Source organism: Natator depressus, chromosome 7, assembly GCF_965152275.1.
Source record: "Natator depressus isolate rNatDep1 chromosome 7, rNatDep2.hap1, whole genome shotgun sequence".
Classification (NCBI taxonomy): domain Eukaryota; kingdom Metazoa; phylum Chordata; order Testudines; family Cheloniidae; genus Natator; species Natator depressus.
The window spans coordinates 89,660,161-89,675,773 of NC_134240.1; the positions used below are offsets into that span (position 1 = coordinate 89,660,161).

The 15,613-nt window shown below is 40.5% G+C and overlaps 1 protein-coding gene and 1 long non-coding RNA gene across 3 annotated transcripts in view; one reads left to right on the top strand and one right to left on the bottom strand.

Annotated features, from left to right (window-relative positions):
• The window catches only part of LOC141991033 (uncharacterized), an 83,349-nt gene that overhangs the window by 22,720 nt on the left and 45,016 nt on the right, over nucleotides 1-15,613 (top strand). The window lies entirely within an intron of this gene.
• Nucleotides 13,248-15,613, bottom strand: part of RNLS (renalase, FAD dependent amine oxidase) — a 142,128-nt gene continuing 139,762 nt past the window's right edge. The window contains exons 7-8 of the mRNA XM_074959027.1: nucleotides 14,418-14,819; nucleotides 13,248-13,418 (exon numbers count right to left, since the gene is read on the bottom strand). Of these exons, the coding sequence (XP_074815128.1) occupies nucleotides 14,667-14,819 (153 nt within the window). The 3' untranslated portion in view covers nucleotides 13,248-13,418; nucleotides 14,418-14,666. The remainder of the gene's footprint in view (nucleotides 13,419-14,417; nucleotides 14,820-15,613) is intronic.

Sequence of the window (15,613 nt, forward strand, 5' to 3'; positions counted from 1 at the left end):
TAACAATTCAGAGATATTCAAATATTATTTTTTTTAAAAGATACATTTTAGTGGAAATAAACATTAAATCTTACTTACTAGTATAAATATACATACAAATATACATACGTAACATATTACAATAATTAAACCAAACCAAACTTGCCCCCTTTCCACACCCTTTTTGATTAATGTGAACAATGCAGCTGGCACTCCCTGGCCAACTACTCTTTGTTTTATCCTCAGCAATGGAAAATTAACAATACGAAAACAGCAGAGTCACCTAAGCCAACAAGTAGCAGGCATGTGAGCTTGCATGTTCCAGGCTCTGATGTTGCGTGAGGCACATTTGGGTTGTGCAGCCGCAGTAACATGCATGCCCTCACGCAAGTCCTAAACACAATGGAGTGGGGCAAGCTGCCGACCCGGCTATCTGGCTGGAGCGCCGGAGGGGGGCAAGCCCCCGACCCCACTCCTTGAGGGCCAGATTAAAAGGTCTGAGGGCTGGATGCAGCCCGCGGGCCATAGTTTCCCCACGCCAGTATAGTGAGTGAGGGTTGTAAGATGTAGGAATTAACCTCTCAGATCTACCAGATGATATGAGCTTCAGCAAATGTACACGGTGTATATGGATTAGAAGCAGACTGGTTTAGTTCATGCCTTGGTGCTAGGTTACAATCACATGCCACTCCCCAGTGAAAACTCCTAATCACCCTCCTCTCCAAATTTTCCCCCTATATCATGGCCTCAAACCATTCACCTCTACAAGGAAGATGTCTGTCCCCACTCCTGGCAGTGGGCCAATCTTCTTTCCTTCTACTCTAGCCAGTGAAGGCAGACACCCACTCCATTGTCCCCATGTCTATGTACAGTACTTGCATGGCACCATCACCTAGTATCTGAGCAACTCACAAACACTAGAGAGTTTATGCCGAGAGATAGGGAGGTAGTATTCTTCCCAATTAAGCAGTGGATGCTGAGGTACAGATAGATTAAGTGACTTATCTCAGGTCACACAGCTAGTCTGAGGTAGAACCAGCAGCTGCACTCACATCTCCTGATTTCCCAGCCAGTGCCCTGACGCCAAGCCATCTTTCTCATGCCTTAAGTGCTGTTCTTGAGAGCTTAGTGTGGGTGTTGCTTGTGCTGCTCTTCCTATGTGGGAGGCTGGTAGAGATTGTTGTTATTGGGTTGGGGCTGCTGATACTTCAAAGAGGAAGTGGCTATTCATTGTCGAAGTAGTGGCTGTAGCCGAGAGGAGAATGGGGAATTCTCAGAGGAACAGAAGCCTGTCTGTTATGTAGCCTGTATTTTTGCCTGTCTTATCAGCTGGTCACAAGTTTTTATTTACAACTCAGACTAGGAACATTTCAGCATCCACAGGATCCTGAACAGGATGCCCTGACACTGGTGCACACAGTGATCAGAAAGAAATAAGTGGAATATAACTCTGCAGCAGGCAGGAAGGGGTTAAAGAGTTGCTATGGGCTTGAGTGGCCCTGCCCAACCACACCTGCAGGCGTGTCAGGACTGGAAGAAGAGTTCAAAGTGGGGAGATGCTACCAGTGGGTAGCTCTGGGAGGACAGTAAATTCCTGATCATTCCAGCTCATGAGGGAGGGTATGGAGAGAGGGTAGAGTCTGCTGCCATGCCTATGGACTGTCTGAGCTCCCTCAGAGGAAGGTGAGCTGCGCTTTTAACAACGACCACCAGATGCTCCCTGATGATTGATGAGAGAATGTTAAGCTGGAATGTGGCTTGCCTCTGGCTCCCTTGAAGGAAAAGTGAATGGTGGCTTCTTTAAGACTTTTTGTTGTTGTTGCCTCTCAACTCTGGAGGAGGTAAGCCTCCAAAAAACTCAGCTGGAGAGCTGAATTTCTGATCTTGGGCTGATAATGCTAAGTGCCCAAACCTGGATCACTGTAACTTGAGTAAGTACATGGCCCTGCCATGACCTGAGGGGGTGCTACAGAGGGACTAGGCCCTTGACATACCTACCCATGCTCTATCTGTGATGCCAAAAAGAGACACTGCTCAGAGTAGATTGTGAAGATGTTCATAATGTGATTATCCTCCTAACAGTATCAATATTGAAATCAGCACCATTAGGTTCCGGAATCAACAAGCTGTGAGATTAAAAGGGTCAGTACATTCCTCTCTGAGCTATCATTTCAGCGTGTCTGCAGACTAGCCAGACATCACTTCTTCTGAAGTTTTTTTTGCAGGCATAAGGACCTTTAAAGTGAAAGGTTATATTCTGGGGCACAAAATGGCAGACTCCAGGAAAAAGTACCTGCCCATCAGGCAAGTGTGACCTCACCCAATCCAGCTCCTGAGCTCACACCGCTATCTAACCAAATGGTATACTAGGCCCACTCTGAGGGCATGGCTACACTTGCAGATGTAGAGTGCTTTGAGTTAAACCAGCCTTCACAGAGCGCAGTAGGGAAAGTGCTGCAGTCTGACAGCTTCAAGTGCACTGGTGTGGCCACATTTGTGGCACTTGCAGCAGCAATGGGAGTGGTGCATTATGGGCAGCTATCCCAGCATGCCAGTGGCTGCAACGTGCTTTTCAAATGGGGGTGGGGTGGGGTAGAATGTGACAGGGAGTGTGTTGTGTGTAGGTGGGAGGAGAGAGAGTGGGTTTTTGGGGGGCTGAGAACATGTCAGCGTGCTGTCTTGTAAGTTCAGACAGCAGCAGACCCCACTCGCCCCCCCCGCCTCTCTCTCTCTCACACAGCATTCCACACTGATGGTTGCTTTGTCTCGGAGCAGATAAGCAGCTGGCTGTCAGAAACGGAGCTTTCAACGGGCATTTCTGCATTCCTACAGCCAATTCCAAACAATGACAAGAGTGGCCACTTGACTTAAGGGGATTATGGGATATTTCCGGAGGCTGATCAGAGCACAGTAAAGCAACACCTCGTTCACACTGGTGCCGCGGTGCTCCAGTGAGGGCGCAGCAAATGTTATTCCACTTGCCACTCTACGTGCCTTGCCAGTATGGATGGGTAGTGAGCTAGTGCGCTTGGAGCTCCTTTATTGCACTGTAACTCGCAAGTGTAGCCAAGCCCTGAATGTCACGACCTTGTGCTAACAATACTGAGTAATATCTGTTTCTTAAATCTCTAAGTCCGCTGGAGTTTCTGCATTGGAGGTATATGTTGAGGGGAAAAAAGATGCAAAGGTATTAACTGCTGCATTTAGTGAGGAAGGGTAGCCTTGAGGTACCATACTGGGAGCCAGGAGCTACAGGTTATACCTGATTTACCTGTCTCATAAACTGAAGGTTATGCTTAACCAGGCAAAAGTGCAGGAAATTTATCTGACTAGTCTCTTCAGCGCCCTTGAAAGATCCTGCAACTCTCCTTTCAACTACACCTACTGGCCTCTGAAGTATCGTCACCAAGTACTGGCCTTCCTGTGAGGAAGTCAATCTCTTTGTGACTTGTATTTTCCCCTTTGTAGAGTGAGGATAATAATGATGTGAGACTAGAGTACAAAATATTGAGGATTCAAATCCTCTAGAACATCTGTCATGTCCCTCTCAGCTACAGACAATCTAGAGAACAAAGGGAAAAAAAACCCTTCAGAAAGGTTTCCAATTTCTCCTAAACATAATGGTTAAAATGACCAAAGGAGACTGAGTCTTGGTGTTTGGTTTGTTTGAGAGTCAAGGTGGGTGAGGTAATAGCTTTTATGGGACCAACTTCTGCTCTTCTTCAAGTCTAGGATAGGAACTCCCAGAGTCACAGCAAAATGTGAGGTGAAACAGATTGTTTAGCATAAGTAGTTCGCACATTTTGTAAGGGACCTTTCAAGATACAGCGGCCTGTTAACACCTCTGCAGTTATAGGAAAAAAAGGAGTTAGTGGGCTACAGATTGTTGTAATAAATAATAAATCCAATATCTCTGCTCAGTCCATGATTTTTGGTGTTTAGTAGAGTAATGAATTTAAGCTCCCTAGCTCGTCTTTTGAACGTGTTGGACAGGTTTAATTTGAAAGGATTGATAGATAAGGGAGAAATGGAAAGGAAGCTAGGATATCATTTCCATCAGCTATTGAAAGACTAATATGGAATAAATCTGACCAGATGACAATATTTTGGCTTAAATTTATTCTTGATTAGGTGATTGCAGATATGGCTTTTTCTCACAAGGAATAATGAGTTAAATATTAAAAAGATATATTAATATTTTGTCCATATTTCCATTCCTGTGACTTTATTTTTTATAAAAAAAATATGGATTTATTCTAGTTCTAGAGTGGTCATTTGTCAATTTGTAAGCTGACTGGTGAACAATCATAACATTGCAGGTCAGAACATGGGACCAGTCATGACTGAAGGTCAGACTAGATGATCAGAATAATCCCTTCTGGCCTTAAAAAATCTAGGTCTTTTATACTATCAGATATTTTGAGGTCTAATAATGACCATAGTAATCAGATTGCTGGAAGGATGGGGTCATAATCATTTCCCCTTATCTATCTTTGGCTTGCGGTATTCTAGTCTGTCTCTGATAGAAGGCATTGCTACCACAATTAGCAATCTTAATTTTAACTATTTCATTTGGGGGAGATTTTTGACTTACTCTTTATAGTTGAGATTTTCAAAATACTAGGTCTCACTCTCACAAAGGAAAAACCACAGTAGTTGCAGTATTATCTTCTCAGTTTCTGTTTTCCAGGATTTTGTACAAAATGTTCTGCATTTAACAGTTTCAGATTTGGCTTTAGTTGCCATTTCAATGAGATGGCTCTTTTCCAATCAAAAATAAGTGAAAAAGCAAATGTTAGCCTGTCTCTTCAAATCCATCCTCACTTGGACAAAGGGTCCCATTTGTACGAGGAACACTTCCCTTTTTGCTAAGAAATGTGCCTATCATAGCAAAATTTTCCACAAAAATGAGCCTGTTTTACAGTTCTTAACAACATGCAAAAATGTTGAATTTCAGGATTTTCAATTTTATTGGAAAGATTTTGCACACTGCAACTCATACCTTTGAGTCACTGAAGTCAACAGGAGTTGTGAATGGTTGTATGACATCAGAATTTGGTTTTTAGCTTCTTAAAAATGTATTTACTAAATGATAGCTATCTGTTCCTCTCCATTGCACAGTGGGGAAGGAAGCAGACATCATCAGAAAGGGGCTAAGGGTTACAAAGAGGGGAAAGACAACTATGTGGTAATATCCTTCCCCTATAGTGTAGCCACACTTACTCTCTGTGGTCTCTACACAATAGCTGCATTGTTGTGGGTACATTGCAAGAGACAAGGTAGAGGTGTCTAAGCAACACGTGACTTTACATGGTATTTTCCCTACATGCAGCAGTATAACTTACCATGTAAGAAGGCATGGTCAACCAATGGCTATGCAGCAGAGACAAGAAATGAGTAGGCTCTGGAGAGGAGGGAAGTGCAGACAGGTCCAGCTGTCTGAATTGCCCCTGATATTCCTGCCAATTTCAGCCTTCTATTAGAAGTACCTCTCATGATGCCTGGCTGTTCTGCTTTGGCACTGGCCCTGTCTCCCAAAGAGGTCAAAGCAATGACTCAGAAAGGGGAGATCAGTTCTGTGGCTCTGTGCTTCCTCAGTTTTACACGTGCAGAGGAGTACAAGATTCAAAGACATACTGTATATTCAAAATTCATGTTCAGGATCATTTTCAGGTTGTGATTGTTTTCAGTATGCCTGTAACAAACAGTACATGTTGGTGGCTCTTGGTAAGAGCTACCATCTTACTGCAATGTAGTCTGAGCATGTAATTTGAGACACCACTGAGCAGATGCTGCAACACAGACTACTTCATCAGCCTGAGTGGTAATATAGGTCACAGTCCTGCGAAGATGGGTACGCATGAGTAGATTCACTGATGTCTATACACATGTAAAGTTAAGCATGTGCATAAGTCTCTGCATGATTGAGGTCTTACTTTGATTTACACATTGTGATAAAAACTATTGTGAGCTTTAGGGTCTTAGATGGGCCAAAGACTTTAGATTTCATTAATTAAACTGACTAGAATGAACACTACCGTTAATGACCATTTAAAATCTTTTTTCTTAGTGAATAAGATAGCTGTGATGAATTTATCTATAGATACAACTACTTTGTATCTTTTTGTTTATACATAATAATACAAAGTACCTTTCCCCACCAAAATAGACTTTCCCCCCTCTCCTAAATTATGACAACTACACTTTATCAAGTCCCAGCAGTATGTGGCCTTGTCATACAACACAACAGAGGTATGCAGTTATCAGATTTCAACCCAACCCTTGTCATGCGTCATTTCTTAGCTGGCAATTCCACACAATACAATTGTCTGAGGATATTCCTGTTCTCAGCACTTTCTCTGTTGCTTAATTTCTAAGAACAGCTTTATACAGCAACCATCTTCCTTTAACAGTGCAAAATTTTTGCTTGCCAGCTACGTGTAACTGATACATGTACAGCTGATCCTAGTCAGAAATGACTGCTGACTTTCACAAGAATTCTAGGGCAAACAATTTTATAAAGGAAGGGAAAATACCTAAATTCTTGTATGGTGATACAATATAAATATCGCTCTCTCTCTTTTTCTTCCAAGCAGCAGGGTCTGGATTTTGGTACTTTAATTTCCTTATTGGAGATTTAATGACACAACTGGTTCTAAATATATAAATGTAGGCGGTTTACTCAATCGAATTCTGAGTAACTGCATTCACTCCATAACATTCTTCACAAAGATTCCTTTAAAAAGGGGCTTGCATAAAGCAAAATTGAAAGGACAGCATAGCTGACTACAGGTACATGAGGCATACTATATCCTTTGCTCACCCAAGCTCCTTATAAATTCAGCTGGAGATCTGGGTGCTCAAGGTATACAGAGGGGGGTGCTTACTTTTCCTGGATTCCCTTTACTACTATGTAAGGTGTGCTTTCTAATTAGGGCATTTCCCCTTGTAGCTCAGTTCCTCTTTCTGCTTGAATCTGCAGTGAAGTCATTATCTTGTGTTTATGACTCCATGGTTTGTTGCAGAGGAAACTATTGACAGGTCACAAATTCAGCATTTTGTGGCTTCAATACAGGATGAAAAAGGAGATGGGCTGTGAGGGAGAAAAGCCCTCGTTAAAACAAATGGCTTTGGTAATTAAACTTGATATGACAAATTATGTTTAAAAAAAAGTGAAGGGTGAATGGATTTATATTCCTCCGTGAGATAGTGATTTCCTTCCCAGTTAAAACCATCCAATTCAAAATCGCTCAGCTTTTAAGGAAATTGGTCTTCAAATAAACCATTCATATATTTCAATCGAAGTCCATTTTAACAACCATGTTATATTGCTCTTGATTTCTGGTGATATCATATTCTAATGGAGAAAATAAATTCTAAGGAATTTCTGTTCTGAAGAGAGAATGTACCCTGATTGAATCGCAGAACAGTATTTCCAGGCTGGTTTCATTGCCCTGCAGGGCATAGTTGCTTGTCACAGTATTTGCCCCATGAGAAGGACAAAAGAACTGGAAGGGTGTAAATTACAGAAATCTGAATCACCGCTCTGAGAGACTTTGCTCCAGGCAAGTCTGCAGAAAGACACCCCATGAAGTTTGTGAATTCTTAGAAGTCAATACCAGGAGCATGAATGAATGAAGTAAGAATACTGATTTTTGCGTGTGTCTTTTCCTGAGTCACTGAATCCATGGCTGTTGAATTGCAGTTTTCATTTTGACAAGAGACAGCTTGTTTAAATTGAAAGTCTACCACTAACTCCAACAGACAGAATGTGAAGCCTGGCTGCATGGTACGTAAGAGACAGCAGGACAGATTCTGAAATGAGTAACACGAGTGTAAATCTTGAGTAATTTAATTGATTTTGATATTCTCCATTGCATTTAGTGAAGTTAATCTGGATTTACACTGAGGTATCAGAGATCAGAATAAAGATCAGTTTCTCAATGATGTACTATTTTTCAATAGACACAATACATTGGTAAAACTCTTCCTATTGTTTCCAAGACCTCTTTCTCCCTTCAGAAATATCAAAGGTAAAAAATACTGCTCAATTACTATAATTTGTCATCCTCTGCCCCTGAGCAGGACCTGTGAGGAGACAGTTTATTAATAAAGCTTCTTCAACGCTGCATCACAAAGGTTCGTTTCAACTAAGACTGTGCTTACTAGTCAGTGTGTATTAAATCAAGCAACAACTGAATTCATTTCTCACTTGAATACATTTATTTCAAAAGTGATCAGTGTTTTGCAGCTGCTCTGATTTTTTAATTTTTTTAAAGTTCTTGTTTGGAATTTGAAGTATTGTGTCCATGCATTGTTCCTCCAAGAGTGACATGGGCACATTTACAACGCTTTCCACTATTCCTGGCAATAGGTTTCATGAGACAGTTCCACAGCTTGGTCTCAATGGTCTTTTAAACAACATGGATCATTTGAAGTCTGGCTTCCTTTGTGATTTGTACAGTGCTGCACATGTCCAGGTTTTTGTTTGTTTAAATAGATATACCTAACAGAAATACTTTGATATTAAAAGCAGAAGTGCTATGAAGCATATTTAGATACTTCATAAAAGCTAAAGTTTAAGAAAATGTTTAGGTTTAGTGTAACTTAAAATGTAACATTAGTAATGGACACTATTAAAGAAATAAACCATAGTGATTTCATTGTTGTATTAGATATTGGCTTCTTGTCAGAGCTTTCAGATACCCCCAAAAGATGCAGGGTTTTATTAAGAAAAAGCAGCCTGAGTGGTAGTAACTTCTTGGACACATGGGCTAATATGTGTGCTCTGAGGGCAGGTCTACACTTAAAATACTGCAGCCGCGCAGCTGTGCCAGGGCTGCTGTAGTGCTTCAGTGGAGACGCTATTATGCTGATTGGAGAGCTTCTCCCTTCGGTGTAGTTAATCCACCTTCCGGAGAGGCAGTAGCTAGGTCAACGGCAGAACTTCTGTCAACACCTGGGCTTACGTCGGTATAACTGCGTCACTAAGACATGTGGAGTTTTCACATCCCTGAGCAACGTCGTTATACCGATGTAAGTTTATAGTTTAGGCCTGGCTTGAGAGTATGCAGTGCAGTTGTAGTGGTATCGGGCCAAGGATATTTTGAGAGACAAGGTGGGTGAGGTAATAACAGTAGGAAGAGTGGCCTCTTAGAATACATACTAACTACTTACATATGTGCAGTCTCCACCCACCAACTGTCCTATGCCTGCAGAGGTGTTAACAGGCCACTCTACCTTGACTGGTCCCTTACAATATGCTAAACAATCTATTCCACCTTGCTGTGACCCTGGGAGTGCCTTTACCAGACTTGAAGAAGAGCTCTACGTGGCTCAAAAACTTGTCTGTATCACCAACAGAAGTTGGTGCAATAAAAGATATTACCCCACCTTGTCTGCTCTCAGAGTGACATTTTTTTTCCTTGCTGCAAACCAGAAGAATACCTAATACTTCCAAATTGCTAAATATGACTTAGGCTGTATCTACACTGCACACCTTACAGCAGCACAGCTGTAAGGTACGCAGTGTAGCCGCTCTTTGTTGGCAGGAGAGACCACTCCCAATGAGGGGCGGTAGCTTTGTCAGCGGGAGACACCCTCAAAGCGCTGTCCACACCAGTGTTTTTCTTCGGTAAAACTTTTGTTGGTCAGGGGTGTGGCTTTTTCACACCCCTGACCAACAAAAGTTTTACCGATGAAAGTGCAGTGTAGACGTAGCCTTAGTGGAGGGGCTAATTAAAATAAAATTTTAAAATAAGTGTCTAACTTCAGTAGGGAATGTCTGTTGTATTCATGTAGATTTAATATATGGCCAAAGGTGTTAACATGACCCAATCACTGTCCAACATTAAACCGTGCTAAACAAGGTGTGCGGTTTGGCATACAGAGACCTCAGCCTGCTTATTACCATGGCAAATGCACCATTAAAATTATTTTAATCTTTTATTAAAGATAAAGAAAAGAAGGAAAAATATTTGAAATGTAAAACATTGAATAAGGCTTTCATTTTAACAGCATCCCGAGTTCCCTTTCTGTTTAGCTGGAGAGAGTTTTGGAAGAAAAAACACCCTTGTTTGACAGTCTCTTAGATGGTAATAAACTGTCTTGAGAAGAAGGTAGCTGCCGCTGCTATTGTAAAGCCCAATTCCATTTCATCCCAGCTGGTGGTTGGGATTCGGCTGTAGCTGGTAGAGGTGGAGATGTCATCTGGGTCCATTTCTCTGGCCCAGTCTAGTCAAGACACCTTTCAGGCTTTCGTTATCCTGATCCAGGATCCCCAGATGGTGGGGATAGCAGCCATGACGGCGAAGTTTCTCCAGTAGTCTCCAACTGTACTTTCACATTCCCGTCCTCCCCCCACCCCCCGGTCTCTATTTTTCTTCTTTTTCTTTAAGGACCCCAAAAGCGAGTGGTGGGTGGAATCTCCCATCTCCTCATTATTTTGTCCACCAGTTAGGCCTAATATCCGACACATCAATTTTGGTTCATTAATTTCCGGAGCCACATTTTCTTGTTTATGAAGGATGATCTTAACACAGCCCTAAGTTTATATCAGTGAGCCTTTTTGTTTGGACTAATTCAGGCTTTCTATCTCCCATTAGTATCTTTTCCCATTCTCATTTGTTGTAGTGACTGTATGAACGTTCATGTACTTTTTACAGTTGAGCTCACAATTTGGGCCTAAAAATTTACCCTATGATCACAAAATGTCTGACCAATTACAACATGACTTCACAGAACTAGAGTAGGTTAAAAATATTTGACATTTCGACAGTTATTTCTCAAAGAAATTAGACAATTTTTTGTTCATTTGTTTCAGGTCTGGTCTTATTGAATTAGTTGTTTATTTAAATGTATACATAGAAATATCACTGCCATTGTATGTCTATAAATGATCTATCAAAACAAAGTATCTAAATCTAGAGTTTACTGTAGTTTAATCGTGGCTACTTATATTATATGTGTTTTAATTAGGGCTGTTGATTAATCGCAGTTAACTCACGCGATTAACTAAAAAAAGTTAATCACAATTAAAAAAATTAATCTTGTTTAACTGCAGTTTTAATTGCACTGTTAAACAATTGAATACCAACTGAAATGTATTAAATATTTTGGATGTTTTTGTATATTTTCATATATATTGTATTCCGTGTTGTAATTGAAATCAAAGTGTATATGGTTTTGATTACAAATATTTGCACTGTAAAAATGAAAAATAGTATTTTTCAATTCACCTCATACAAGTACTGTAGTGCAATCTCTTTGTCGTGAACGTGCAATTTACAAACATAGATTTTTTTTTGTTTCATAGGTGCACTCAGAACCAAAACAATGTAAAACTTCAGAGCCTAGAAGTCCACTCAGTCCTACTTCTTGTTCAGCTAATTGCTCAGACAAGTTTGTCTATATTTTCAGGAGATGCAGCTGCCCTCTTCTTATTTGCAATGTCACCAGGAAGTGAGAACAGGCATTTGCATGGCATTTTTGTAGCTGGCATTGTAAGGTATTTACGTGCCAGATATGCTAAACATTCATATGCCCCTTCATGCTTCGGCCACCATTGCAGAGGACATGCTTTCATGCTGATGACACTTGTTAAAAAAATAATGTGTTAATTAAATTTGTGACTGAACTCCTTGGGGGAGAATTGTATGTCCCCTGCTCTGTTTTACCCGCATTCTGCCATATATTTCATGTTATATCAGTCTTGGATGATGACCCAGCACATGTTGTTCATTTTAAGAACACTTTCACTGGAGATTTGATAAAACGCAAAGAAGGTACCAATGTCAGATTTCTAAAGATAGCTACAGCATTCAACCAAAGGTTTAAGAGTCTGAAGTGCCTTCCAAAATCTAATTGGGACAAGGTGTGGAGCATGCTTTCAGAATTCTTAAAAGAGCAAGTCTTAAAGAATTTTTAAAAAAGAAACTACAAAACCCAAACCACCAAAAGAGAAAATCAACCTTCTTTTGGTGGCATCTGACTCAGATGATGAAAATGAACATGCGTCAGTCCGCACTGGTTTGGATTGTTATCGAGCAGAATCCATCATCAGCATGGACACATGTCCCCTGGAATTGTGGTTGAAGCATGAAGAGACATATAAATCTTTAGCATGTCGGGCACATAAATATCTTAAATACTGGCTACAACAGTGCCATGAGAACGCCTTTTTCTCACTTTCAGGTGACACTGTAAACAAGAAGCGGGCAGCATTATCTCCTGCAAATGTAAACAAACTTGTTTGTCTGAGTGATTGGCTGAGCAAGAAGTAGGACTGAGTGGACTTGCAGGTTCTAAAATTTTACTTGGTTTTATTTTTGAATGCAGTTTTTTTTGTACATAATTCTACATTTGTAAAATCAACTTTCATGATAAAGAGATTGCACTACAGTACTTGTACTAAGTGAATTGAAAAATACCATTTCTTTTGTTTTGCAGTGCAAATAGTTGTAATCAAAAATAAATATAAAGTGATCACTGTACACTTTTGAATTCTGTGTTGTAATTGAAATCAATATATTTTAAAATGTAGAAAACATCAAAAATATTTAAATAAATGGTATTCTATTATTGTTTAACACTGCAATTAATTGCGATTAATTATTTAATCGTGCAATTAATCACGTTTAATTTTTTTAATCGCTTGACAGCCCTAGTTTTAATGTTTTTAGTGTAGCTACTGTATCATAGCATATCAGGGTTGCAGGGGACCTCAGGAGGTCATCTAGTCCAACCCCCTGCTCAAAGCAGGGCCAATCCCCAATTTTTGCCCTAGATCCTTAAATAGCCCCCTCAAGAATTGAACCCACAACCCTGGATTTAGCAGGCCAATGCTCAAACCACTGAGCTATTCCACATATCCTAACTCTGAACCTGGAAAGCCATCGCAACTTTATTATTGTTATCACACTGTTATGTAATTCTCCTCGGTGACGTCCTTTTATACATTTTTTCTTTACATTTGTTATCCACTAAAGCAATGGCACATTCTTCTCTAGTTGCTGCTCCTGTACCTTTTCTATAGTTGCTAGAGTGCGCCCTGTTTAAGAGGATGAAGAATCAACTTCTCTTCAGGCAGCAAAGGGTCAAAGAACTGAGGCATGATACATTATTCTCTGAACCACTAATCTGGCAAATATTGAACTATTTTAAGTGCATCTCTTTTCTGGTCCAGTAATTGGCTGTGTGTGTTAGTTAAATTAATTGACGTTAACTTGGTGTTACAACTTAGTGTTTACAGTCCAGATGCAAAAGTATATATTAGACAATACTATGAGGTAACAAATCTAGTGACATGAGATATGTACATTTGTATGTCCACCTGTATTCTTTCTAGCACTCTCTTCTTTCTTCCTTTCACATGTACAGGCTGTTTATTTCTGGTTGCATCACTTTTAGGGTAGGCAACACATTTTATTGGTACTTCATCTCTAGAAGCAAAGAAAGAAATCCTTCTCTGAGCTTGCAGAAAGCTGTCAGTAACATCTTCTGAATCTGCCCCTGGGGGGTGTTGGAGAGTGAGCCTCCTCCATGTTCACCCCACAGCAGCTCCTGTCCTGCAGGGCTGGCCTGGGTCCCAATCTAAGGTGTTGGCTCCTGCCACAGCATGCAGGCAGGGCCAACCCCCTGTGATGCCCCGCCCCCTTCTTGGTGCTGGATAGTTTGTAGTTGTTGCAGGCTGTGTGTGTTCCCTCCCTCCCCTGGTGGTAGTAGGGTCCCTCTGAGATGGGGGGGGGGGCTAGTTCATATTGGTTAATCTGGGGGACACACTAGGTGGTGATATTACTCTACTCTGTCACCTCCATGACTTCAGATAGTAAGGACAGGATTTTATTCTGAATATGTACTATATAGCTCCTGAAGAACTTCTTGATGTAGGCCAAGATTTTCAAACATGGGTGCCTAAAGTTAGGCTCCCAAGTCAGGTTAGGCACCTAAATAAATGGCCTGATTTTTCAAAAATACTGAGCACCCAGGAGTCTTGCTGACTTCACTGGGGGTTGCTGGGTACTCAGTACCTCTGGGGAAAAAAGGGCACTTATTTAGGTACCTAACTATGGATTTAGCAGCCCAACTTTTGGCAACCACATCTGAAAAGTGTGCTTGTAACTGTTACAGCCACTTGTTATACAGGTTCTGTGTGCTGGGTTCCCAGTCAGAGGGATGCTGGAACAATTTTTATGGCGGGGGTGCTGAGAGCCATTGAACCAAACTGTAAACCCTGTTTATAATGGAAACCACGTCATGCCAGGGGTTGCTGCAGCACCTGCAGTTCCAGCACCTATGCGCATGGGTCTCATTGAGAGTTTTGGGCAAAGATCAAGAGCTGACAATACTGTGTATTCCTAGGGTAAAATTTTCAGACATGCCTAGGGGCCTTTCTAAAGGTACTGTGTTGCCCAGTATGACATTTCAAAAGTATCTTTTACCTTTTCAGCTTGTAACACCAGATGAAATCAATGGGCAAAAAGATAGTGGAATCAGGCCATCAGAAAAGTTTCCTTTATCGTAGAACAGCAAAATTCCAGGGTCCTCAAAATTTATTTCCCTTCAAACAGATATAAGCAATTTTTGATGCTTTTTCTAAAGTAAAATATAGGCCAATCAGGTCAACAATACACTAAAATTTAACGTCATCGTAACATTCACCATAGAACTAAAATGATATGTAAACAGCTTTATAAATTAGTCTTTAAAGCCTCCACAATACATATGGCAGAATCTATGCACCCATCAAAGTTGGAATGAGTAAATCCATCGCCCCCACACACCAGGAGAGGTTTCATATGAAGAGTCATTTGTCCTGGACAACTGGGGATGGCTTTTGTAACCTGCAAAAAATATATATATATATGGGAAGAAGGATAAGCAAATATTTATTACTCTGCATACTGTATCAGATTCTGGCAATAAGGGCCAAAATATCACACACAATGTTGACATTTTGGTTTTGCTCATGAAAATACTTTATAGCCAAACTATATGATCACCTTACTCTCATAAGTAGTGCCACTGACCATTTGGCCCTTAGGAAGCACTTAGCTATGACCTTAGATCATTCATATACTCCTCCCCACATTATTATAATATTAATTATTTATGATTATGTTTATTATGTGCTATGGGCTTTCCAAATAATCAAGAGGGATGGTCCCCGCTCAGAGGAGCTCAAAGGACAGAGACAATTAGACACAAGTTAGGGGAATGACAGTGAGCAATTTACATAGATGTCAACTTGTTTCACTGTTAGGAAGTGCAGCTGAAGTGGGTCTACAAGAGGGATTTAAATATGGACAGGCTAAAGGCCTTGTGAATGATCCAGGGAGGTTGTATCATGCGTGAAAAAGACAAATAATTGATTGTGAGAAACAAACGACATTTTCTTCTCAACTACAAAAATTGACCATTCCTTTGTAAAGTGCTTTGAGATCTACCAGTGAAACACAAGCGCTAAGGATTGTTATGATTTGTAGACTAATGGGTAAATATGCTAAAGATTATTCTGTAATATGACTCCCAAATGCATAAATATTCATTTAATTTTTTTAAAGTAAGAGCTTCTTATAGGCCTCTCTTAAAAAAAGAAAAGAAAGTAAACTGTATATTTCAAAAACAATTCCGCCCT